Source organism: Siphateles boraxobius, unplaced genomic scaffold (genome assembly GCF_051911475.1).
Source record: "Siphateles boraxobius isolate OS27281-9 unplaced genomic scaffold, OSU_SipBor_1 8, whole genome shotgun sequence".
Taxonomy (NCBI): domain Eukaryota; kingdom Metazoa; phylum Chordata; class Actinopteri; order Cypriniformes; family Leuciscidae; genus Siphateles; species Siphateles boraxobius.
This window is the reverse complement of record NW_027509208.1, coordinates 33,750,549-33,777,940: the sequence shown is the minus strand read 5'-3', so window position 1 is coordinate 33,777,940 and position 27,392 is coordinate 33,750,549. Positions and strand designations below refer to the sequence as shown.

Sequence of the window (27,392 nt, the reverse complement as noted above, 5' to 3'; positions counted from 1 at the left end):
GGGGAGAACAACACATTTCCATGTGTTTTTGCATCCAATCCTGGCTTTTTATTCACACACGCGCCCCCACACACACATACATACTCCTACACATTCCTACACTTCAACGGAAAATAAATCTCCTCAGATTCGGCTGGGTTTACTGCGGTGCCTTGCGAGTAGAGGTCAGAGCTCATCTCTCCAACACACCCCAGACTCATACGGCATTCAAATCGAATGCTACTCAAAGCAAACATCAAAATGTCTTGCTTGTTCCACTTTTATATGTTCTGACTGCTCATGTCTAAAGGAACGAGGGGAGACGTTTGTCTCCAGACCAACACGTGAAAAAACTATTGATTTTTCAGCACTGCGGCTGTCCACCCGGCTAGAAATGACATTTGGGCAAATTGCCCAAGAAATGCCATATTTCATGCCAAATCAATAGGAATAAATAAGAAAGTATGATAATTTTTGACCATTAAGATTTTTCAGTATCTTCTTGACATTATTTCCTATTCCCCCCAAATTCTCATTGCCGTAATGCAAGTAATACACAAATATATTATATACTGTTCAAAATGCAGCCTTGGTGAGCAGAAGAGACTTCTTTCAAAAACATTAAATAAATCTTACTGACCCCAAACATTTGAACAGTAGTGTATTCCATTATATATATATATATATATATATATATATATATATATATATATATATATATATATATAATTATGTTTCCTGTTATCAGTTGACCTCTTGTGACATCATGGCAATTCAGCTCAATCAATACTGAGTGTTCAAGAATCACTTCATTCTGAGCAGCAAAAATGAATAATGCTCGAGTCAACAGAGTCATTAGTTTAGTTAGCTGAGGTCACTTAAAAACACATGAGTATTAATTCACGTAAATGCAGTCATTTATTAGGAATGTTATAATTGCTTCCTCTTGCCATTAAGTTGTCTAGTGAAGTTGTTGCATTTGCAAAAAGTACGGTGGTAGTCCCATGGTAAAGTTATGGTATAGGATAAAAATGCTATGCTACTTGTTATTCAGAGGTACTTCAAAGAACACCATGCAACTAATATGCTACATTGTAAAAAACAAGGTACTGCCATGATCGTACCAAATCCAAAAAATATCAGCACTTCTTTATTGTTAGTGTGAGTTCTTTTAGAAAAAAATCAAAACCCCAAAACTAAATTAGATCATCACCCCCGGCACAGCTTACAGGAAATGAGAAACAGGCCATCAGTCAAGCACCTTAAAACTAAAGACAAGCAACTCTAGAGCATTCTGCCCTCCAACCTCTGCTGTGACCCCTCTCTCTCCATGAAATCAACCCCCGCTACGCCCTGCTAACCCCTGCGTCTCAGCCTGTTTATTTTAATATCAAGCAGAATGAGCCTGATATGGACCAGAGCCCACCTACAGAGACACAAACAAGCACAGCTCCACAAACTGAGTTTGGTTTGTTTGTGTTGTGCTTGTGACATCTAGTTCAAAAGGTAACACACATCTGGAGAGCGCTGAGATACAATCAAAGAGTGCAGGGAAAAAAGAGCAGAGCATGTAAACACACACACAGACACACACACACACACACACACACACACACACAGAGAGAGAGTAATTAATACCATGTGTGAACGGCAATGACCAGTAAAAGTAGGCAAATATGTTGAGACTATAGACAGACGGAGAAGCCGTCCTGTAAAATCTCAGGGAGAAGCAGAAAACCAGTGAAGAGAAGATTTGTAACATGTTTGTACAGTGTTTGTGTCTGTGATTGTAGTGATGGCATTGTGTTTCACACTTCTAGAACTGTTGTTGTCAAGCTGATGCCATAAACGATCAGAGCCAGTGTTCACAATATTACACAACCTATTTTTGAAATTGTTTCTACATAATAAGAATACTAACAGAATGTTGCTATGCAACAAAAATAATGTTCATCTATGGAAGCTGTGAAGTGACGTCAAAGTCATTGCGATATAAAGGGATATATACTGTATAAAGCAAATCTCAACTGCTTGGTTATTTATATTCACAAAATGCACAGCTCTTAATATAAGTGTGTCAGACGTTATCTGCATACATACAGAACACTCATGTGAAACGAATTTCAACTGATGGATTGTTTATATTACACAAAATGTAAACTGTATTATCACTGTATATGCCACAGAATTATCAGATTATAAATAATAAAGATATGAATATATGTTGGTAACACTTTACAATAAGAGTCATTAGTTAACATTAGTTAATGCATTAACTAACATGAACTAACCATGAGTAATACATTTATTACTGTATTTATAAATCTTTGTTGACGTTAGTTAATAAAAATACAGCTGTTCATTGTTTGTTCATGTTAGTTCACAGTGCATTGACTACTGTTAACAAGATTTTAATAAGTAAATGTTGAAATTAACATTAAAAAAGATTAATAAATGTTTTATAAGAGCAGTTCATTAGTAGTTCATGCTAACTAATGTAGTTAACTAATGAGCCTTATTGTAAAGTGTTACCTATATTATAAACATTAACATCAACAACAGTTCCAGTCCTAATATTTGATTTGTCAAGCGCGCTGGCATTATGAATGAATCACTAAATCACTCATTCAAATGTTTTGTTTCGTTTCAGGAAAGAAAAAGATGACTGTCTTTATGAATGAGTCATTTGAATTATTCACTCAACCACTTTGTTTATAAACAGAATTATAAAACAGCTATTGAGTGTTGTCTTGTGTTGGATCTGCTGTGTCTCTGTTTTGTCGAGCAAAAAAGGCAAAGTAACTGGCAATATTGCCACTAAAATGCAAGTTACTCAATATTAACTTATTGGACTGTTGTTTAACAGGAACATCACACTCGCAATCTGGTCGGAATGTCAGCATTTATTACCTTTATAGAACAGTTAGTTCTGGTTTTAGAATCTGATTAGCTGAGAGCCTTTCCCGCCATGCAGTATTCTACTAATATCACATGGAAACCGTTTCACGTTTTGTATCACTTCGCTTGTTTCTGCCGGATCTATACTGGGAGCATTTCTTACAGCGTAACACACAATAATTTTACAAATATTACTGTTATTGTGTAATGAAATGTCGTTTTAGGATTTTTTTAGGAGAGAATGTAGTTGTTTAGACCTAAAATATGCGATTTATATATATACTGTTTTCCAAGTTATTATGCAAGTGACATATAAGCAGGATTTCAGCACAATAAACGTTCAGATTTTAGTTTTTCAAAGAAAGTGTTTGTTAATTTATTGCTCTTTTTCTTTACATCCATAATAAAAAAATCAGTTTGAATGTCTGCTGAGGAAAGTGTGCTGACTGAGGATAGTTTGTTTTCTTTTAACAGTTAATGGGATTTCCCATGACAGAGCTAGCCAATGCATATGTCAGTTGCATCTTAAAAGCTGTTGTTTAAAGTAAAAATAAAATCCTTGTCCACAACCTTTTTTAGTTTCCAACCTTTCAGAATAAAAGTCTTTGCTACTGACTCACTCATAAAGGCAGTCTTTGCTGCCAGCTAATGGTGGTATAATATAACTTTCACTGAAGTCGAAATCACACTCACTAACAGATCCTTTCTAAATACCAAATACGGCATATTTATATAAAATAAAATATTATTTATTAAACGACAATATTTTGAAAAGTATAAGATGTTTGTACAATAGGAAATAAATAAAAGCCAACCTCTAGTTAAAGTACAGGTTTTAAGTTTGACACAAGTCATAGATTAAGATTTATGGCCAGATTGCCTGTTTGATATGCCCCAAAAATATATCTCATGTTTAACCACTATCTACATAAAAAGCCAGTGGCAAATTCCCGAAGGACCGTTCGAGATGAAGCTGTTCTCGACGGGTACACAAACGCTGAAAATCTGAAAATGTGTAAATACATTTTAAAAAAGGCGTTATATTTATATACAAGTTGAATATTTCAGGTCTAAACAACTACATTCTCGCCTTAAACAAAAACTCCTAAAACTATATTTGGTGACACAATAACAGTAGTATTTGTAAGATTATGGTGGGTTACGCTGTGAGAAATGATGCCAGTATAGATCCAGTAGATATTCAAGGACCAGAAGTAAATGTTGTATAAAGAGCTCCCTCCTGTTACATTGCTCATATAGCTTATTCACAACTGTGCTGATATTTGCTACAAAATAACTCTCGCTGGTGTGGTATTGCTTCAATATAACACAACGTGCTGCTGATCAGTGCAGGACCAGAACTTTTTATAGGTTCTATTCTTTCCAGGCCATGCCAAGATATTAAAACTTATAAAACATACCCTTTGTGGGATCTCATTTACAGTTTTTCTCAGTCGCTTTGGTACATTTCTCAGATCAGAATTGAAATTCTCAAAACTGTTCAATCTTCACATCATTGTGTCACTTGTGCAAATAAAAAAAGCAGTTTCTCATTTCTTTGAACAAGTTGCAAATGCTTTGGTACATCCATGCAAATGATTATGTACAATTCTCTGCTGTTTCCACATTATTAATTGCTTATGTCATGTTGATCAAAAGGTATTAAAATGGGTCTCTGTTGAAAAGTCTCACCCCCCACAACATTTAGGCATTAGTTCATAGCATAAGTCTTTACATGCAAAATGGTTGAACAAATTGTCACAGTAAGTCAAGCATATTTCTATACATTTCCATTAGACTTTTTGGTCCCACTTTATATTAAGTGGCTTTAACTACAATGTACTAACATTGAAATTAATAATTTTATATAATGGACTTATTGTGTACATACATGTTTTTACATTGCACTTATACAGTATGTTAAAAATACCTGCATGTAATTACAGCTGTAAATATTTTATGTAATTACATTTGTAATTACACTGTTGACCCTTCCCTTACACCTGAACCCACCCTTAAACCTTCCCATACCACCAGACCTGACCCTAACCTTACCCGTATCGCACCTCAATAGCAGCACAAGTGTTTTACAATACAACATGAACACAATAAGTACATTGTAATTATTTTTCGATGTAAGTACATAGTTCTTAAAGCCACTTAATATAAAGTGAATCCCAGCTGAATCTTGACTTTCTCTAACGAAGGTGCATCTCATGAACCATCAACTGGCAAGTACAGGTCCTTCTCAAAAAAATAGCATATTGTGATAAAGTTCATTATTTTCCATAATGTAATGATAACAATTAAACTTTCATATATTTTAGTTTCATTGCACACCAACTGAAATATTTCAGGTCTTTTATTGTTTTAATACTGATGATTTTGGCATACAGCTCATGAAAACCCAAAATTCCTATCTCAAAAAAAAAAGCATATCATGAAAAGGGTCTCTAAACGGTCTCTTCACAATATCCCACAGATTCTCTACGGGGTTCAGGTCAGGAGAGTTGGCACCCCAATTGAGCACAGTAATACCATGGTCAGTAAACCATTTACCAGTGGTTTTGGCACTGTGAGCATGTGCCAGGTTGGCTGAAAAAGGAAATCAGATGGAAGCATGAAGTGCTCCAAAATCTCCTGATAGCTAGCTGCATTGACCCTGCTCTTGATAAAACACAGTGGACCAAAACCAGCAGCTGACATGGCACCCCAGACCATCACTGACTGTACTTGACACTGGACTTCAGGCATTTTGGGATTTCCTTCTCCCCAGTCTTCCTCCAGACTCTGGCACCTTGATTTCCGAATGACATGCAAAATTTGCTTTCATCCGAAAAAATTACTTTGGACCACTGAGCAACAGTCCAGTGCTGCTTCTCTGTAGCCCAGGTCAGGCGCTTCTGCCGCTGTTTCTGGTTCAAAAGTGGCTTGACTTGGGGAATGCGGCACCTGTAGCCCATTTCCTGCACACGCCTGTGCACTGTGGCTCTGGATGTTTCTACTCCAGACTCAGTCCACTGCTTCCGCACGTCCCCCAAGGTATGGAATCGGTCCTTCTCCACAATCTTCCTCAGGGTCCGGTCACCTCTTCTCGTTGTGCAGCGTTTTTTGCCAAACTTTTTCCTTCCCACAGACTTCCCACTGAGGTGCCTTGATACAGCACTCTGGGAACAGCCTATTTGTTCAGAAATTTCTTTCAGTGTCTTACCCTCTTGCTTGAGGGCGTCAATGATGGCCTTCTGGACAGCAGTCAGGTCGGCAGTCTTACCCATGATTGCGGTTTTGAGTAATGAAACAGGCTGGAACTTTTTAAAAGCCTCAGGAATCTTTTGCAGGTGTTTAGAGTTAATTAGTTGATTCAGATGATTAGGTTAATAGCTTGTTTAGAGAACCTTTTCATGATATGCTAATTTTTTGAGATAGGAATTTTGGGTTTTCATGAGCTGTATGCCAAAATCATCAGTATTAAAACAATAAAAGACCTGAAATATTTCAGTCGGTGTGCAATGAATCTAAAATATATGAAAGTTTAATTTTTATCATTATATTATGGAAAATAATGAACTTTATCACAATATGCTAATTTTTTAAGAAGGACCTGTATATATATAGCGAGAGCACAACACAATGTTACAATGTCTGACTATGGAAGGACAAGGAATTGGATGGGGTCAACAGAAAGAGAAGAAGAAGAAGAGGGAGAGGAGTGATTCTGCGTGACGGAGGAGTTGGGAGAAAAAAACAGAGGCAGAGGCACAAGAGGCCGAGGACATATGCGTGTTCCTGATGAGATAAGAGCCACACTGTTAGACCTTACCAGGTTTTGTTTACAGTAAAATACTGGCAACACTGTTGCCAGTAATTTACTGTTAATTGTACAGTTATTTACTGTAATCTACAGTATGTTACTGTAAAAATACCATGCACTAATTTAAAAATCAATTTCAATTTTAAAACTCAATAGGCCCACAACTAATTTCACTTGCAGAGACCGACTGCCTTAAATTTACCAATTGTCGTTTTAAATCTATCAACTCAAATTTATAACGCACTAATAATGTGAGCAAAGCAAGAAAATAAATGTAAATAAAGAGACTACCACTGGATCAGCAATTACACTATCACTGCCTGTTAAATAAAGCAACATGGAGCATAGCATCAATGCTTGTAGATCTTCTCCTGGACTGAAGCAATGGCTCTAGTCTTCAGCACAATGGTGACCCAAAAAAATAAATTTTAAAGTAAACTCCTGGCAACAGTGTTGCCAGTATACCTGTTTTATAACTTACAGTTTATTACTGTTAAAATACATTTTGTGGGTGTGTCTTTTTTTCTTACACTGTTAACCCTTTCAACCCCACAAGAAAATCAGCACTACAAAGAGTAAAAAGTAGCATTGATGCATTGTTGCATTGAGATAATCAAGTGAATATGTTGTGATTGTTGAGTCTTAGTGATGAACACCTGCTGTTAACAAGCAGAATCACTGAAGGAAAGATGAACACAAGAACAGAAAATAGAGAAACACAAGAACTACAACTGACTTCCAGCAATACACATTATTACACTTATTATTAACTAGTATGACTTTATTTTTCATACAGAAGTTGTTATGTTTAATTGAAAATGTTTGGTTTAAAGTTACCATTATAGAGATCAGTGTTTGCTTTACTTGGGATGCTGACCCTTGACTTTTTGACATTAATCTTTCTCTTGCTTGAATTGTGGTTTTGCAAGTAACACTTGTGCACATGCACGGTTTGTGAAACTAGTTTGCTCAATTGATTATGACGACATAGTCATCATATAACCTTTTCATTCACTAATATCATTCAGTTTAATCCTGTATCAAAAGTGTTATATTGTATCTACAGTGGTGGTAATGAAGATTTTTTTATTTTTAACACATCATGCACAACCAAAGAAACAGAGCTACGGTGTCTTGTAGAAACACAGAGATATCAAAAATCAGCACATGAATCTCAACAATGGTGGTATTATTTTTTTATTCATGCAGCAGTGCATGTTGGGGGTTTTATACTATCCTGGAACCCAGCATGCATTCCGACATGAAACTTTTGATTGTCATTGTTGAGATTTATATGCTGATTGTTGATGTATGTGTTTGTCTCAAAATGTTTTAATGCACTATATGATTTCAAAATCCTTCAGAGTAACTGTTTACATAAATATTGCTGGATTTCATGTTGTAGATTCACAGATAAATGATTAATAAATATGAAATACCAATAAATTCAAAACTTATACACAGAATGAAATCAGCGCATCATACATGTCCAGGATGACTATGGCATCATCACAACAACAAAATCACTGAATAATTTTTTAATCATATCAATATCATACCATATTCCATTAATAGAGTGATATACCGTAGAAAACAAAGCCTACAGGAATATACTGTAAATTAACAGTGCTCAAAATCGACACTCAGAGGCTGTTTTCCCAATCACACCCTACACCCTCATTCACTATTCCCTACATTAGTTCACTAATATAGTCCACTTGACAGAGTTAATGCAAAGAAATGATTGAATTGAGGCACTGAGGAACACCTGATAAGCAGAATCACTGAAGGACAGAGAAACAAGAACAGAAAAAAGAGAAAACACAAGATCTACAACTGACTTTCTAGCCATACTGAGTGTGAAACCAGTTTACAAACCAGTTTAGAATTATTTCTTTCATGCATGTACAAAAGTTTCTCATTGAGAATTAACAGTTGTTGAGGTTTTATTGAAAATAATAAAATTTGTAGTCATCATGATGGAGATCAGTATTTGCTTTAGTTGGGCTCTTGACTTTTTAACATTAGTTTCTCTCAGGTTGTTGTAACTGTGAGTTTTTAAAACACATTTGATATGGCAAGAAACAGCCAAGAGAAAGATGATTAGGCGTTTTTCCTGTTGTGATGATACCATAGTCATCCTGGACATGTCTGATGCGTTGATTTCATCCTGTCTATAAGCTCATTAATAAAAAGAATTTATTAATAATTTATCTGTGAGTCTACAAGATGAAATCCAGCAATCTTTATGTAAACAGTTACTCTGAAGGATATTGAAATCATATAGTGCATTAAAAATTTTTTGAGACAAACGCGTACATCAACAATCAGCATATAAATCTCAACAAAGGTGACAATCAAAAGTTTCATGTCGCAAAGCATGCTGGGTTCCAGGATAGTATAAAACTCCCAGCATGCACTGCTGCATGAATAATAATAAAAAAAAATATTACCACCATTGTTGAGATTCATGTGCTGATTTTTTATATCTCTGTGTTTCTACAAGACAGTGTAGCTCTGTTTCTTTGGTTGAGCATGAGGTTAAAAAATTAAAAAATCTTCATCGTATCTCATTGTATTAACAGTGGTGGTAATGTAACACTTTTGATACAGGATTAAAATCTGAATGAGATTAGAGAATGAACAGGCTATATGATGACTATGTCATCATAATCAATTGAACCAACTACTTTCAAAAACCGTGTGTGTGCACAAGTGTTGCTTGCAACAACACAGTTCAAGCAAGGGAAAATAGAATGTTAAAAAGTCAAGAGTCAGCATCCCAACTAAAGCAAACACTGATCTCTATAATGGTAACTTCAAACCAAACATTTTCAATTAAACATAACTTCTGAAGATGTATGACATATAAAGTCATACTAGTTAATAATATGTGTAATAATGTGTAATGGCTGGAAGTCAGTTGTAGTTCTTGTGTTTCTCTATTTTCTGTTCTTGTGTTCCTCTTTCCTTCAGTGATTCTGCTTGTTAACAGCAGGTGTTCATCACTAAGGCTCAACAATCACTTACATATTCCCTTCATTTTCTCAATGCAACACTGCGTCAATGTTACTTTTTACTCTTCGTAGTGCTGATTTTCCTGTGGTGTGGAATTGGTTAACAGTGTAAGATAAAAAGACACACCCACAAAATGTATTTTAACAGTAATAAACTGTAAGTTATAAAACAGGTATATACTGGCAACACTGTTGCCAGGAGTTTACTGTAAAATTTAGTTTTTTGGGTCACCATTGTGCTGAAGAGTAGAGCCTGTCCTTCAGTCCAGGAGAAGATCTACAAGCATTGATGATATGCTGCATGTTGCTTTATTTAACATGCTGTGATAGTGTAATTGTTAATCCAGTAGAAATCTCTTTATTTACTTTTTTTTTTTTTTTACTTTGCTTACATTATTAGTGTGTTATAAATTTTAGTTGATACATTTATAACGACAGTTTGTCAATTGAAGGCAGTCGGTCTCTGCAAGTGAAATTAGTTAACTCAAGTTTTAAATTGGTGCATTTAAGTAGATTACAGTAAAGAACTGTACAACTGTGTTGCCAGTATTTTACTGTAAAAAAACCTAGTAAGGTCTAACAGTGCACCATATAGTGATATACAGTACAGTAAGTGTGACCTTTACAAATTTGCTATGGCTGTAGAAAAGAAGATGCGATATGTGCTGTATACATTTGATTCTAACTGTATCTTGCCCAAAATGAAAATGCATGTAATTCATAACTCATTTTGTGTCTTCTGGATATAGCGTGCAATGGAACTGGAAGCAAATGAACCACCACACAGCTTCATCTTCATGGATGAGGCTGGCTTCAACCTAATGAAACGGAGAAGGCGTGGGTGAAATTTCATCGGCCACAGAGCTACAGTTGATGTGCCAGGCCAACGGGGCGGGAACATAACACGGGTGCTGCTATCTCTGAGAATGGTGTGCTAATGCATATTCCCATTATTTAGGCCACACAATACAGCACAATGCTGTGTCTTGTCACCTTTTTAGACACTCTCTAGGGATCTCATCCCTGAACAAGAGAGGGGTCAGATTGGAGATGACCTGCCAAAGTATGTGATAGTTTGGGACAATTTCAGTTTCCATCGCTCCAACATCATCAGGCAATGGTTTGCGGCCCACAACAGAGTTCCTCTCACCCTACTCCCCATTCCTTAACCCCACTGAGGAATTTTTCTCAGCATGGAGATGGAAAGTATATGATCGCCAGCCACATACACAGATGACCCTTCTGGCTGCTATGGATGCAGCGTGTGATGACATCACAGCAGACGCCTGCATTGGCTGGATAAAACATTCTAAAAGATCCTTTCCACGCTGCATCGCAAGAGAAGATATTCATTGCGATGTGGATGAGAATTTGTGGCACAACAGACAGAAACGTCAGGAGGTGTAGGAAGACTCCACTGTAATTCCTACAGCACTGCATGTACCGTTTTCCCTAAGGAGATTGTCCTATGTTCACATTTCTACTTTTTTTGTTTTGTTCTTTTTCTTTTAGTGCATTGCAGTGCTGTCTTTTCCTTTCTACATTGCAATGACATGGTCTGTCAACAAAGTACAGTACAAACAGTCAAAGCGTAAATGTGAATCTTGTCCAGTCTCTTGCAATCAAACTCAAATCAAACAAATTATTTACAATTGTCATCAAAACTTTAGCCATAGTTTACATCAGAACTTCCCTCCAGAGTACACTGTTATATTGACAACATGACTAAGCAATTTGACTGCCTTATCCGTATACTTGTCATTCTGATGGCACTGACATGTTCATTTACACAGATATTTACTTTTGAAAGATGAACTAAGTATTTTGAGCAAGAGACTGGCTTTTGCAGGTAATCCAAGGTGTTTTGCTATTTGTACAAACTGTTTTGAGAAATGCACTTACTGTTTTGCAAATGTCGAGGATTCGAGAAAAATACCAAAGCAACTGAGAAAAACTGTAATAGCAAAATAGCTTTTGCGGCGTTTACATGATTGTGTCATTTTCTGAAACCACACCAAAATTATCATTTAAAGGAATATTATATGTAAAAAATATTTTTCAATATGGGATATCAAAACTGAAAGTTACAGCAAAGTTTGAGCTAACGATACGCATATATTAATCTCCAAGAAAAGAATGTTCCCTTTCGTTGTCACTCCGAGTTACGTCGGATGACGACGAATGGGGTTTCGCTTAGAAAGCCTATCGACTTCGAGTATTACAAACTGAGCCAATGGCAAAGAAATGCCATGGGTCGGCGATATTTGCATTGCGTATCTCCGCCCTACCTCGTGGGTATAAAAGGAGGACGCCGGCAACATGCAGATATGTTTTTCGCTTCGGAGCCAAGAGTATCTCTTCACTCCACAGCCATTCCTGATTTCACTCTACAAGACGAGCCGTTCTCCGGTGTTGGTGTGACGGCGATCTAAAAGCAGGGAGTTCACATTGCCTGCTGATCTGTGCTGTGATCTGCCAGTGAGTGTGTTTCTCGCTGCTCGCTTCAACATCGTGGAGTTTCTTCCTCTCACAAAAGAGCTTGCACGCGGCACGTCTTTTTAAAGACGGCTCGCCAGTGCATTTCTGGTTGCGGTTGACTCATTTCCGATGGGAACATTCTCTGCTCTGCGTGCTTGGGCTTGATCATGCTTGAGCAGCGTTTGTGGATGACTGAAAAGTGGCCGCATGCTCCCTGGGTCAGGTGATGTCCACCATTCAAGCCTGTGGCTTAACCTTTCCGTAGTGCAGGATGTCCGGATCTGTCTGCTCGACAGCCTCATATCCCAGGTCGGCCCTTTGGCGGTGCGGTTTAGGGCTGTACTACAGTTCTCAACCACCCATGAGCAGACTGAGGCATATTCTGCCCCGACGGCCCCGCCGTCCGCTCAGATCCCTCAGTCTGCCCACCGCCGAAGGCGCCCTCCGTCCGTCTGTTCACCCGGGCTGGTTCTGGAGGCAGCAGGGGGACGCCACTGCCCTCTCCAGCCCCGCCCCCCGCTATACGCCGGGTTAAGCGGCGCTCTTGAGACGGGCTGCTCAGAGATGGGACTCAGTTCTTTCCAGGAGCTGGTAGCAGGGCCACTCCTTTCCCCGGTGGAGGGCCGGGGAAGAATCCTTATTCTCAGAAAGAACTGATTCTCCCGATTCTGAGCACACAGAGTTCTCGGATGACACGGTGCGCCCCCTCCGAGCCGTGCACCCTCATCCCCCTCTGTCTCAGAGCCGGATGACAGTGCGTGCCGTCCCCGCACCGTACAGCTCTCATCCCCCTCTGTCAGGGGACTCAGGGGAGTCCGCTCGCTATGGTCGGTGGCTATGCCCCTATCATGAGAGCGGAGGTTGCTACCCTACTGGCGAAGGGTACGATCGAGACTGTCCCTCCAGCCGAAATGAGGTCCGGGTTTTACAGCCCCTACCTCATTTGTCCCGGAGAAATCCGGTGGGTTACGGCCAATCCTGAACCTGCGCATCTAAACCGCTCTCTTCACAGGCTGCCGTTCAAGATGCTCCTGGCCAAACGCATTTCCTAATGTGTGCGGCCACAGGATTGGTTTGCAGCGATCAACCTGAAGGACGCCTCTTTTATGTCTCTGTTCTCCTTCGACTCAGTCCGTACCTACGGTTTGCTGTAAGGGGATGCGCATATCAGTACGCTGTTCTCCCATTCGGGCCCTATGGGATATGCTCCCCAGTGTACCTTGGTGTTCCTGTGCTAAATAGGAGTTAGGGCTGTACAATTAATCGAATTTCGATTTCAATTTCGATTTTGGCTCCAAACGATCTCCAAAATAGTACAATCGAGTAAAAACGATTATTTTGCCATGTTCTGTTTTGCAAGAACACTCTTATATTGTCTTGTGTTCTGAATGACTCGCTCACTCGCACATCCGTCCCTCCCAAAGCCATAAACTCTCTCAGCCTATACACTCAAAAATTGCAAGCACAATAAACTTCACAATAACAATTGGCTAATTTAATATAGACTGGAGTGAGACCAAAGACGTCTCTCGAGCTGTCGCGATCTCTTTCTGCTCGATCACTGTAGCGCCTCAGTTCAAGCGAACGGCAGCGCGAGCGCACATCACCTGATCATCTGTTCCGCTTTACAGCACGAAACACATCGAGAATGAACACAGGGAGCGACATTAACGCTTGTCCGGGAATTGGGGATTTTTAAGTTACAAGTGAAAGAGAGTTTTACTTGCCCGACCGATCGAAACGCGGGATGGTTTTGATCTTATACAGTCAGTGTAAACAGAGATCGGTAATGGATAGTTTCTGGAAGCTGCGCTGTCTATTTGTGAGAGAGACATTAGTGGAGAAATCAAAACAAATCAGCCTAAAAGCTTGCACAAAAAATTCTCAGAAGAAACATACTGAGGTAGAAATGTTGAGTTTTTTTTATTTATAATATATGATATAGTTAAGTAATATAACACGACTAAGAGCTGTTCTATAATATCACGATTGCGAATGTTACATTGAATTTATAGTTTAATAAACAAGTAGCCTAGTTTATATGTAGTAACTTACATTTTAGATGCAGTATTGACTGGTTTTGTTCTATTTCACAGACGAAAATAGTTACAAAAGAAAAGCAACACTAAGCGCTGTGTTTTGTTACTGAATGATTCATTATTTTGAACGAAACGTTTTAATGAATGACTCGATTCATTCAAGACTGTCACTTGTCGCCACCTATTGATTTATTGTTTAAAGGTATCATTGATTTTATTTTTATTTCATTATTTGTTTAAACATTAATCTCATAATATTTTTACAGTTGTAATTTTGCAGTGTAAATTAATTTAATGGATAACAGACCTTTTTTATTAAAACTGAATTTGATCAAATGTAAGAATTTGACATAAAACATATTTAGTAAGGTTTAATAAATTGTCCTTTATTAAGGTAAATAATGCCCTGGTGACCCCCTACAACAAATTACTTTGTAAACAGGTCACCTTTTTCACCACTTGTGAGTTTGCAGGTCTGTTTAATAGTTCAAAAAGTAGGCTACAATAAATGTTCAAACTTAGATTTTTTATAAGAGTTTTTGAAAGGTGTCTTTTAATAAATGCAATACGTTCCCAAAGTCATGTGAAATAATCGTGTTACATAATCGTGATTTCAATACCGACCAAAATAATCGTGATTATGATTTTTTCCATAATCGAGCAGCCCTAATAGGAGTCCTTCGTCAGTGCCAGTCTCACGACAGGGATCTCAGATTTCCGCAGGGCACTGGAAGACAGCCGAGAAGGTGGCGTGATTAGACTGGTAACCCCATTCGTCGTCATCCGACGTAACTCGGAGTGACAACGAAAGGGAACGTACGGTAATGTATGTAATCCTCGTTCCCTGAGTAGGAAACGGAGACGTTTCATCTTCCTGTCACTTCCGCTGTACCGCGGGATCGCTTGTGTTCAGTCTCGGCTCCTCAGCGAAGTAACATATCTGCATGTTGCCGGCGTCCTCCTTTTATACCCACGAGGTAGGGCGGAGATACGCTATGCAAATTCCGCAGACCCATGGCATTTCTTTGCCATTGGCTCGTTTTGTAATACTCGAAGTCGATAGGCTTTCTAAGCGAAACCCCATTCGTCGTCGTCCGACGTAACGTCTCCATTCCCTACTCAGGGAACGAGGGTTACATACGTAACCGAGAAGTTTTTTTTTCCACAATTGCACATAATCTCCATCGCACCATGTGAAACACCAATCTATGTGTGAAATTTGTGAGCGAACGTTATAAAGACCCACAATTTCCAGCTATTGTGCACTTACTCCACAGCAGTTCAAACTCTCAACGGGAAAAAATCTGAAACTCTCTGTAGAGGTAAGTATGAGCTGGTCTCTAATTTAACATCATCGTACCAAAAGAAAGCTGTTGCCATAGAGATAAACTGTATTACCAGACACCTTGTCAAATATGCGGTTACTCAATGTAAAGAGCGAATTCAAATGGATCCAGCATTAAAGATAATATAACTTCACATAACCACTAAAATGTCTACAAATGTGTCTTGTGTGTTTAAGTGTGACGTGCATGTCAATCTAAATCTAATCTGACAGTCTATTTAAGGAAAGCCTTAAATGTTCCAGTGTCAAGCAAATAAACACAGGCAAAATGTCTGACTCAAAAGCCATAAAAGCTAAAGTGATCAGTCTTATAAAAGTGTCTGCATTACTGCAAATATAACAGTGAATCTCATGAAGAAGTGTTGGTTCAAATTACACCATAAAAGCAAAGTGAAAAATAAGAAGTTATATATTTTGCATAAAGAATATGAAGTCCATTTTTTAGGATCATCATGTCTTTTTTATTTATTTATTTTTATTTACTTTTTCTTTATAGTAATGTGACTTTGGTGGACAATGAATTAATGAAAATAATGTCACAATAATCTTAATGATCCAAAAAAATACACTTTTAGGAGAATTATTATTGTTTTCTGGGTGAAATATGACCAGTGCATGATACGTCAAGGTGTCAAGAGATTCATCCAGAAACACTTTTTTAACACATGTAACCAAATCTAAGTGCATCAGTGACGCACAACCTGATGAATCCTTAATTTAAAACTTTAAAAGTCAATTAAATGTACAGCCTAATATATCTGGATATTAAAAGCCTTTTAGAATGCTGACAGTGGCTTTAAAGTCAGACTAATGGCATCATTAGCAGTGGAGAGAGGTCAGAGGTCAAAGACCATCCGCAGTTTAACAGCTTCCCACACCACAGATCTGAATATTCAGGAAAATCATATGCATATTCATCTTGTTCACTGTCTTGATAAGTTCTCTAATGTGTGTGTGTGTGTTATCTGTTTAGGGTTTGTTCATGATTCTTCTAATGCTGATTCTATTAAATCATGACTGATCAGTCAGCAGTGAGTTACGTGTGTGGGAAAGAGCATATGAATTGGTGTTGACCCCATTTACAGTGCTATCTTAATGTATATTCTGAGTCTTTCCTAGTCTTTATTCCAAAAAAAAAATTCTTTCATAAAAATGCAGGTTACAGTATGATTGAGGATTAGTTCATTGCTTGTTGTGCGTCTTCAGCTGTTTTTTTAAAAAGGTCTCAGCAAATCCATCTGCGCATATTTACAGTACACAGTAATAAACAAAAAAACCCTTTCAGTGTAAATGGCCCCTTATTCACATCACAGCACTAGTTGAAGTTTCCCAAAGATTAATCAGATTTTAGTTTCAATTTTGGCTTCCAGTGATTGTTAAAGGGGCATTCGGCAACTCTAGCTATTTCTTCGCTGATTTTCACTTTGGTTCTCGCACGTTTTCTCAACGAGCTCCCTCTACAGCTGTGAGGCGTATATTTCACAACAATGTCGTAAAAAAAAACACACTTGCGGCACCCTCCTCCCCCTTTCTACCGCTGCTCATGTGCATTTGTTATCATCGGAGCCAGCCAACTTTATCGTGTGGAGCTATGTCTACCGAGGTGGGTAATACATCATACATTGCGACACTTGTGGCACCTTGCAGAATTAATAATCTCAAAAACGTCCCTCTCGCGCATCAAGCCTCCCAACTCAAACATCACAATCACAGCTCTTACGGGTGTTTGTGAAGGAATGTCTCAACGGGTAAATTTGGCTACTTTCAATAAAAGCTCCAACATATTAGGAATACTTTTAGCTGTGTTGCTATGTGTCATGAGTAAGAGATTGAGTTGATTAATAAAACTCTGTCTAGAGTAAACGCAAGTATCTGGCTTATAATAAACTCATCCAACGGATCTGGACACATCAAAGTAAACATTATAAACTGGTACATTTGTCTTTCTGAATGGGTGCATGATGATGTATTGTTCGCTTTGATGTGGTCATGACCTGTTTAATTTTTGAAGGTCTAAATGTAGTACATTTTGGCTTGTACTTCAGCAATCGAAGCTGAATGTCTTTTCCCATGTTTTCCCAGTCATGGTCACACACCGGCTAAACACCCTCTGATGTATATCACTGCCTGAAATAAAATGAAGGTGTTTCTCAGACAGATCAGTACTGTATACTCATCTGATTTTATATTTCGTACTGCCATTATGTGCATCTTTAAAGTCCCTGGTTGTCTCTCTCTCCCCCTGCAGACAGTGAAGTTAAATCAAGGGCAAATGAAAAGCTAAATGAGCCTGTAACATAACAATGATAAATTGTGTCTGTATTATGGTCATGTGACTGACATCATTACAGCACATTATCAGCAGATTAATACTAACACACACACACACACACACACACACACACACACACACACACACACACACACACACACACACACACACACACACACACACACACAGTCACACACACTAACCCGACCCCTAAATCTACCCACCACACACACACACACACTAACCCCACACCAAAACCTACCTATGATCACACACTCGTACACTCACACACACACACACACACACACACACACACACACACACACACACACACACACACACACACACACACACACACAAACACACACACACACACACACACACACACACACACACACACACACACACACACACACACACACACACTCACTCACTCACACACACACACACACACACACACACACACACACACACACACACACACACACACACACACACACAGTCACACACAGTCACACACACTAACCCGACCCCTAAATCTACCCACCACACACACACACACACACACAAAAAACACACAAACACTCACTCACTCTATCTCACACACACTTGTACACTCACACTCTCTCTCTCACACACACACACACACACACACACACACACACACACACACACATACACACACACACACACACACACACACACACACACCAGACTCACTTTTTTGTGCAGGTAAGCAGACGGGGCGCTCCAGTAGTAGGGTGCTGTCAGGTGATTCAGAGCATCTGATTGGCTCACGATGACCTGGTGGACTGTCTCTCTGCTAGACCCCGCCCACACAAGCCCCTCCCCATCCGCTCCTGTCAGATACCATCCAGACATATCCGACACCTGCAGACAAACACACCAAAACACCCAGATTTATGAGACCGTTGTGAGTGCAATGTAGATATTGGTCCAATAATGATATGGAAAAATGTTATGTCATATGCAAATAAAAAAAAATATGTTTAATCATTTCAGCAGAAGGTCCAGCAATTTTATTTAATCTCTTTTGGCATTTCATAATCTCATAACAAAGTATCCCATTAAGACTGCATTATTCTGCTGTTAACAAATGAATATGTTGGAACTACAATTTCAGGAGTTCTTATTAGTTACATAAATAGACAAAAACAATGTCAATAGTGATTTTACAATAATTAAATAATCAATAGTTGGTGTCACTGTGTATTGATACAATATGAATACTGAAGTGGTATATTGTATTGATTTGACTCTTGACCTGAAAGGAACTGTGTACAATATGAATATTTTTAGGTAAATTAAATCGTATAATAATAATGACTATTGAAGTAAATGTTATATGTATGTGTTGTCAGAACGTCAGTGTCCTGCAGTGTTGTACTTCATCCATTGTTCTAACTCTTGAATAATCATTACGCAGACAGTTCCTCACTTCGGGGAATCCCTTCAGCATCCGCGCTCCTGAAGTCACATGTGCAACTTAGTCCAATCTTGATTGGTGCAACGTCATCCTTGTCAGCTTTCTGATCTTCAGCAAGTGCTCTCTGTCTGTATGAGTCTTATTTGGAGTTGTCTGTCTCGTAGAAAACATATATTATATCAAAAGAAATGGCGAGTGAACCGCAAAACTACAGAAAGTGTGTTCATCCCTGTCCTCGTTATATTCCAGATGGGGATCCACATAATCTGTGTGTGAGCTGTTTGGGAGCACAGCATGCTCGCTCAGACCTCGAGGGGGTTGATTGCGAGCATTGCGAGCGTTTACCTCTTAACGCTTAACGCTTCGCTCCTGGCTGGCGCTGTTTGATCAAAGCGGCCAGCTCTGTGTCCCACGTGGTGCGGGTCCCGTGGATGCCGAGGCAACCCGGCGGCTTCACTCGTGGGGATCACAGATGGAGCTAACGGAGGGGTATGAGACGGCTTCAGGCCCTTTCTCAGCCTTCATCCGCTAGCTCCAGTGCTCACGCTCGGGATCCGGAAGCCCGCTCCGCCCCGAGTGAGAGTTTGATGTTAGGCTTGTCTTACTCTGAGGAGGTTGATGTGCTCAGCGTCGAAGGTGGTGATGTGGGTGATTCGCCAGCCCAGTCACCAATCTATGAGGAGTTAGTGGAGTTTATAACTTGTGCCGTGGCCAGGTTAAACATTTAATGGCCGGGCCAGAGGGTAGCTACATTACCACAACTCCACGCCGGGGCTTACCGTTCTTCCAGGATCTCCATACTGAGGTGTCGAGATCCTGGAATAAACTACATTCAGCAAGGTTATCTAGTCCCACTGTACATCACTATGCATCCATAGTGGGACAAAGAGAGAACAGTTATGTTATGCCCAAAAATAGAGGAGCATTGGCAGCTTATTTATCACCTGACGCTGCATCCTCATTAAAAGCCCCAACATTGCCCATGCCGCATTACATCTTCTTTGGTGGGCAAGGCATACATGGCAGCAGGTCAGGTGGGTGCTTGCCTTCACACCATGGCTATTTTACAAGCTTACCAAGCTGACCTGCTAGGAGAATTAGACAAGAGGGAAAAAATTAACTCAGAAGACATCAAAGAGTTAAGAAGAGTCACCGATTTGTCTGTCCACTCTATCAAGGAGACGGCCGGTGCTATCGGCCGCTCCATGGCACCCCTGGCAGCGAGGGAGAGGCATCTATGGTTAAACCTAGCTGGCATCAAGGAGAGGTTCTGCTTGTGCCTCCTGGTCTCTTCGGAGACGCTGTCAGCTCGGTCGTCAAGAGATTTCAGGAGGCAAAGAAGCAAACACAGGCATTTCAAAAGTTTATCCCCTGTCACCATAAATCCCACGGTGTTGCTGCCAAGGGACAGCCCCAGCCATGTATGTCTGGCTCCTCGTACAGGCAGACACAGAGAGAGAGTGTTGCTAGTCGAGCCCCTTCACAACTATCTCAGGGCTCGAGGCAGCACTCTCAATCGAAGCCCGTGAGCCAGAAAACGGATTTGAGGACCGTTAATCTGACGAAACGGGCTTCAGGAAAGAAATGCCCCCTCCACGGAGCCCTCGGGAAATCGAATTTGCCTACGGCACCTCAGGGCACAACGATTTCCAACGAAGCCATTCCTCGACTTCCGCCCATCAATATAACGGTCGAGGGGAGTTCGTTCTCCATAGAGAGGCCTGTAGAAAAATGTATTCTGTTAGTTCCTGCTGGGAATGCGCTTCAGGACACTGAAGTTGTTCTTTAAAAAAAGGATGGAGGGTTATGTCCCATTATAAATCTTCGTCAACTGAACCAATCTCGGAGGAGATTCAAGTTCAAAATGCTGACAATCCCTCCCATCGTGAGTCAAATCAAGTCCGAGGACTGGTTTCTGTCACTAAATAATGCGTATTTCCACATCTCCATCCTACCGGGACACAGGAAGTTCCTGAGGTTCTTCCATTTGGCCTAGCACTATCCCCACGCACCTTCATGAAATGTATGGATGCAGCCGTGGCACCACTCAGGCTCCAGGGGATAAGAATTCTCAACTATATAGACGAGTGGTTAATACTAGCACAGTCTCAGGAGATGGCAGCACGGCATCGAGATGTCCTGCTCGACCACATGAGGTGTTCGCGGCTGAGGCTCAATGCGAAAAAGAGCATGCTCACTCCTGTCCAACGGACGACATATTTAGGAGTAGTGTGGGACTCGGTCACAATGGGGGCACAATTGTCTCCTGCACGTATCGAGTCGATTCTGGCCATGGTGTCCAGAATAAAGCTAGGCCAACGCATCACTGTAAAACAGTTCCAGAGACTGTTAGGGCTCATGGCAGCAGCGTCCAATGTGATAGCTTTTGGCCTGCTACACATGAGACAACTACAGTGGTGGCTCAGAACCAAAGAGTTATCCCCGAGGGGCAACCCATTTCGCATGATCAAGGTTATGCGCAGGTCCTTTCGTTCCCTGATCATGTGGTAAGAAATATTGGTTCCTAGCCCAGGGCCCTGTGTTAGAAGCACAGTGTCAGCACAAGATACTGTCAACAGATGCGGCCTGCACTGATGGTCCGGTGATGGAAGGCCGGTCGACCCAGTGTCTGTGGAAAGAACATCATCTACCTTTCCCCCTCTACACTTAAGGTGTATGTGGCGGCAGTGGCTGCCTTTCGTGCAGCACTGGATGGCAGCTCACTGGGAAGGCATCATCTTATTACAAGAAGATTGTACGGCTACGGCTACCAAGCAGACTGAAAGCAGGTAGATTGTTAAAGCTATTTCTATGGCTTATGATATGAGCAGGCTGCCCTCACCTCTGTCAATTATAACTCATTCCACTCCAAGCATGGCATCTTCAAGGGCACTGCGGTTGGGGGCATCCCTCCAAGATGTATGTGATGCGGCGGGGTGGTCCGTTAGATTTTACAGCTTGGACCTTCCGGCGACCCCGGGGTCACAAGCACTCATGTCCTGAGCTATGCCTCATTTCACACTGGGACAGACTTTCGTCAGCATGGCGAAGTGGGCATATAGTTCCCCAAAGTGTCATCATCGATGCAGCGTGAGTTCCCTCAAAAGGGGACGTCTCAGGTTACCCATGTAACCATGGTTCCCTGAGAAGGGAACGAGACGCTGCGTCCCTTTGCCATGCTTCCTGCACAGCTGGGATCGGCTTGCTTCAGCCGATCAGAAAGCTGACAACAGCTGTGATGCCAGCTCCTTTATAGCTTCAGCATTTGCACGCGTCACAGGATGACGTTGCACCAATCAAGATTGGACTGTTGTGACTTCAGGAGCGCTGACGCTGAAGGGATTCCCCGAAGTGACGTCATCGACGCAGCATCTTGTTCCCTTCTCAGGGAACCAAGGATACAAACTGAGACGTTTTATCGATAGATAAAATATTTGCACATAAAATTCATGGAAATATTGTGTATTTTAAGGTGTTTTATCTGTATTTTGTATTTTCATGTACGCTTGACAGATGGCTTGACAGAAGTTTTCTTCTTCGTAACTTAAATGTACTATAAGAAAATAAAAGATTTAACTTCCAACAGCATCTGTTCCTGGATAAATTTAGCAGTTATGGATTTCATGTCATTGTCACTTTATTTCAAACGTTATTAGCACATAATGCCCTCATTATAAAAATAACATTATTGACTGTTTCTCTTTCTCTCTATCCGCTACCCATTTGGAAAAGACATTGAGAAATGCCTGAGCTTGACATATATATTTGGAATAAGAGCTGAAAGATGACATGACTTTGTGAGATTCACCCATTTAAAAGCTTTACACTGCAAAGCACTTTCTATGTATAAACCTGATAAAAAAATTAAATTTTCTCTATAATAGGCCCTTATGATTTCTTATTTCAGTGTAGTTTACCATCACATTTCTGAGTAAGACTGTGTGTGATTAGTTTCATTCAGTTTCATGAATGTCTTTAGCCACTTTAAAGTCATTAAGATTAAAGCCACAGAACACACACACACACACACACACACACACACACACACACACACACACACACACACACACACACACACACACACACACACACACACACACACACACACACACACACACACACACACAAATTCATAGACACAAACTGATAGACACAAACTGATGCAAAAAGTGTCCCATACACTATTAACCTTTCACCCTTCATAACACTTTCCCCTTTACTGTAAAGACTGCGCTCATGACAGTTCACTTTTAAATGCGATGACCAGCAATTTTTTATTCACTCATTATTAAACCTGAAAATATGTGTATGTGAATGGCCTGTGTGTGCATGTGTGTGTGTAAGAACAGTGCTCTTAATAAGACTGAATCCCACTAGCCAAGCAGAGATTTGAGATAGTGTAACTAATGAGAAATTAGACCCCTCTCTCTCTCTCTCACACACACACACACTTGTCTCCTACATTACTGTAGTCCCAGTGGGATTCAGTACACAGACTGGCCAGCCCATAACAGTGGCACTTCTCGCATCCACGGAGAGAGTCTTCACCACGGAGATGATAATATCCCTGTTTACAACGGTCACAGTTCCGGCCCTCCACATTCTCCTGGAGAGAGAGAGAGAGAGAGAGAGAGAGAGAGAGATAGAGAGAGAGAGAGAGAGAGAGAGAGAGAGAGAGAGAGAGAGAGACTGTTGAGTGAAACTGGGCTGCATGCACTATTAAACACTGTTAATGCAGCTCTGACCCATGGGAAGTGTGTTACTTAAACACACACACAGGTGCGCAAACCTCCACAGTGAAGGAAAACTCATTATTCTTCTATTTAATTTATTTCAATAGCTGCAGGACCTCTGTAACAGGGTTTGTGCATCATTTAGAATTATGTTAAGATTACATAACTGCTATAAATTTAAATAAGTTGAAATAAGCTTGCAAAAAAATAGCCTATTCCCACTACCATTCAAATGTTTGGGGTCTGTAAGATGTTTCTGAAAGAAATCTCTTCTGCTCACCAAGGCTGCATTTATTTGCTCAAAAATGTGTTTTGCCATATCTGTTCCCTTTCAAGGGAACTTCGAACTGCGTCAAGCGCTGTGGGAACGCCCCTGCGTTGTGCGTCATAAAGCACGTATGGAATCAGCCCAATGGAGAGATGGAACGTCATAGGCGGGTGACGTCATCGACCAGGAAACTATAAAGTACCCCAAAAACACAAGCGCATTAGCTTCTGTGTCTTCAGTCGCGCTATATGTGAATCTGTCCCTGTGTGAATATTGTCTGTCTTTAAATACTTTGCACCACACAAACAATTTATATTTATATATATATGTCCATATATATACATAAATTCCAGGAGGAGAAAAAGCAAACAGCAGCTTTTAAGAAATTTCTCCCGTTAAAAGTTCACGTCCCTGGGGCTGCTGGGCGGGGCCGTCTGCGTGCTCATCACATAGGGCGCAGCAGAAGCAGAGTGTCGCGTCTCGTGCTCCCCCTACTGGACAGTGGGCTCAGCCGCGGCACTCTCAGCCGAAATCTTCCGGTAATAGAACTGATCTGAGGACTGTTATATTAGCTAAGAAGGCTTCGGCTAAGAAAAAGTCCTGACGCCACGGCGTGCAGGACACTGAGGGTGGTCCCCACCGAGGCAGAAAGGTGTTCACCTCTTTCTTCGGTGCCCATTCTTCCTCGGTGCCCTCAGGGGCCCGTTCTGCCAACCCCGCCTTTATGCCGGGGCGTAGACGGTCCCAGCGAGCGCTTTCCCGAGGGACGCTCGCTCCCTCTGAGGAGGGTCTCAGGGCAGTCAAACCAGTTGTTCCCTGCCAGTGCGCCGTTACAGGGCGCTGTGTTTGCTGCTCAAGTTACACCAGAGGCCAGTCTCGAGAGACTGGTACCCTTAGTAGAATTTCTGGCAGAGTGGAAAAGCCTTCCAAAAATATCTCATTGGGTCCTGCAGACAATAGAAAAAGGGTTATGCTATCCAATTCAGGTGTCGTCCACCAAAATTCAGAGGGGTTCTACCCACAGTGGTGGGCCCCGAGCAGGCTCTGGTAATGGAACAGGAGGTGAAAACGCTCCTTCAAAAGGAGGCTATAGAACGAGTTCCTCCTCCCAGTTTGGAGTCAGGTTATTACAGTCGATATTTCATCGTTCCAAAGAAGGATGGGGGGTTGCGTCCAATTTTAGATCTGCGCCAATTGAATCGCTCGGTAGGGAAGCCAAAATTCAAGATGCTCACTATCAAGCAGATCGTGTCACAAATCAGATCCGAGGACTGGTATACCACGATAGATCTGAAGGACGTGTATTTCCACATTTCCATCCTTCCACAACACAGGAAGTTCCTGAGGTTCGCCTTCGGGGGTGAGGCATACCAGTACAGGGTTCTTCCGTTTGGCCTAGCTTTATCTCCCCGCACTTTCACAAAATGCATGGATGCAGCATTAGTGCCTCTGAGGCTTCAGGGCGTTCGTATCCTCAATTACATTGACGATTGGTTGATTTTAGCTCAGACAGAGCGGGTGCGGTTCGGCATCGAGATGTCGTTCTCGCTCATATCAGAAAGTTGGGGTTGAGGCTGAACGCAAAGAAAAGTGTTTTATCTCCTTCTCAGAAGACCACTTTTCTGGGTGTCGTTTGGGATTCGGTTTCGATGTGGGCGTGATTCTCTCCGAAACGCATCGGTTCGATTCTCTCAGCTGTGAAACAAGTAAAGCTAGGCCAGCTACTCACTGTAAAGCAGTTTCAGAGACTGTTGGGTCTGATGGCAGCAGCATCCAACGTTATACCTTGCGGCCTGTTGTACATGAGACCGCTACAGTGGTGGCTCAGGACCAAGGGATTCTCCCCGAGGGGAAATCCGCTCTGCACGATCAAAGTCACGCGGCGCTGCCTTCGTGCTCTGGTCATGTGGAAAGAAACTTGGTTCCTATCCAAAGGTCCTGTGCTGGGGGCTCTTTGTCGTCGCGTAACGCTAACGACGGAAGCTTCCCTCATATGAGTGGTCGTCCAGCCCAAGGTCTGTGGCAGGACCATCATCTCTCATGGCATATAAATTGTCTAGAGATTTTGGCGGTGTTTCAGGCTCTGAAACACTTCCTAGCAGACCTGAGAGGTCATCATGTGTTAGTTCAGTCAGACAACTCATCAGTGGTCTCTTATATAAATCATCAAGGGGGGCTGCGGTCTCGCCGGCTTTACAAGTTGGCCCGTCATATCCTCCTGTGGTCCCAAGGGAGGTTACTATCACTGAGAGCAATGTATCTTCCTGGGTATTTGAATGTGGTGGCAGACTCCCTGTCGAGGCAGGGGCCGAGGCCGGGGGAATGGAGACTCCACCCCGAAGTGGTGGAGCTCCTTTGGTTGAGTTTCGGACGCGCCGAGGTGGACCTATTCGCTTCCAAGGAGACCACGCATTGTCATCTGTGGTTCTCCATCAGCCATCCAGCCCCTCTGGGATTGGACGCGATGGTGCAGCCGTGGCCGAGGTCACGTCTGTACGCCTTTCCCACGATTGCTCTGCTACCAGTAGTTCTGGAGAGGGTTAGCCAGGACGGGGTCAACCTACTACTAGTAGCCCCGTTCTGGCCGCCCCAAGTATGGATTGCGGACCTGATTTCGCTCCTGGACGGCTCTCCTTTGGAGCTCCTGGTCAGGAGGGATCTACTCTCTCAGGCGGGCGGCACGATATTTCACCCCCGCCCTGAATTGTGGAAACTGTGGGCTTGGCCTCTGAGGGGGCCCAGCTCATAAACTCCGGTCTCTCAACAGAGGTTGTCGAGACCATTCTTCACTCCAGAGCTCCATCCACGAAGAAGCTTTATGCCCTGAAGTGGAAACTTTTCACTTCTTGGTGTGGAGAACACCTGCAGGACCCAGTTAACTGCCCAGTGGGTGCAGTGCTGGAATTCCTGCAGGAGCGCTTCTCCACAGGGCTATCCCCCTCCACACTAAAGGTGTATGTGGCGGCACTAGCTGCTTACCACGTCCCTTTCAGTGGAGTTTCAATTGGGAGACACCCGCTTATATCTTGTTTCCTCCGTGGCACTTTGAGGCTGAGGCCAGTAGTTTGTACGAGGGTGCCGGCCTGGGATCTGGCCGTTGTATTA

At 41.5% G+C, this 27,392-nt stretch overlaps 1 protein-coding gene across 14 annotated transcripts in view; it reads right to left on the bottom strand.

The window, feature by feature from the left end:
- lama2 (laminin, alpha 2) overlaps positions 1-27,392 on the bottom strand; it is a 419,939-nt gene that overhangs the window by 221,083 nt on the left and 171,464 nt on the right. For all 14 annotated transcript variants that reach the window (XM_077221106.1, XM_077221108.1, XM_077221107.1 and 11 more), the window contains 2 exons: positions 23,749-23,892; positions 18,560-18,730 (listed from right to left, as the gene is read on the bottom strand). In XM_077221106.1, the coding sequence (XP_077077221.1) occupies positions 18,560-18,730; positions 23,749-23,892 (315 nt within the window). The remainder of the gene's footprint in view (positions 1-18,559; positions 18,731-23,748; positions 23,893-27,392) is intronic.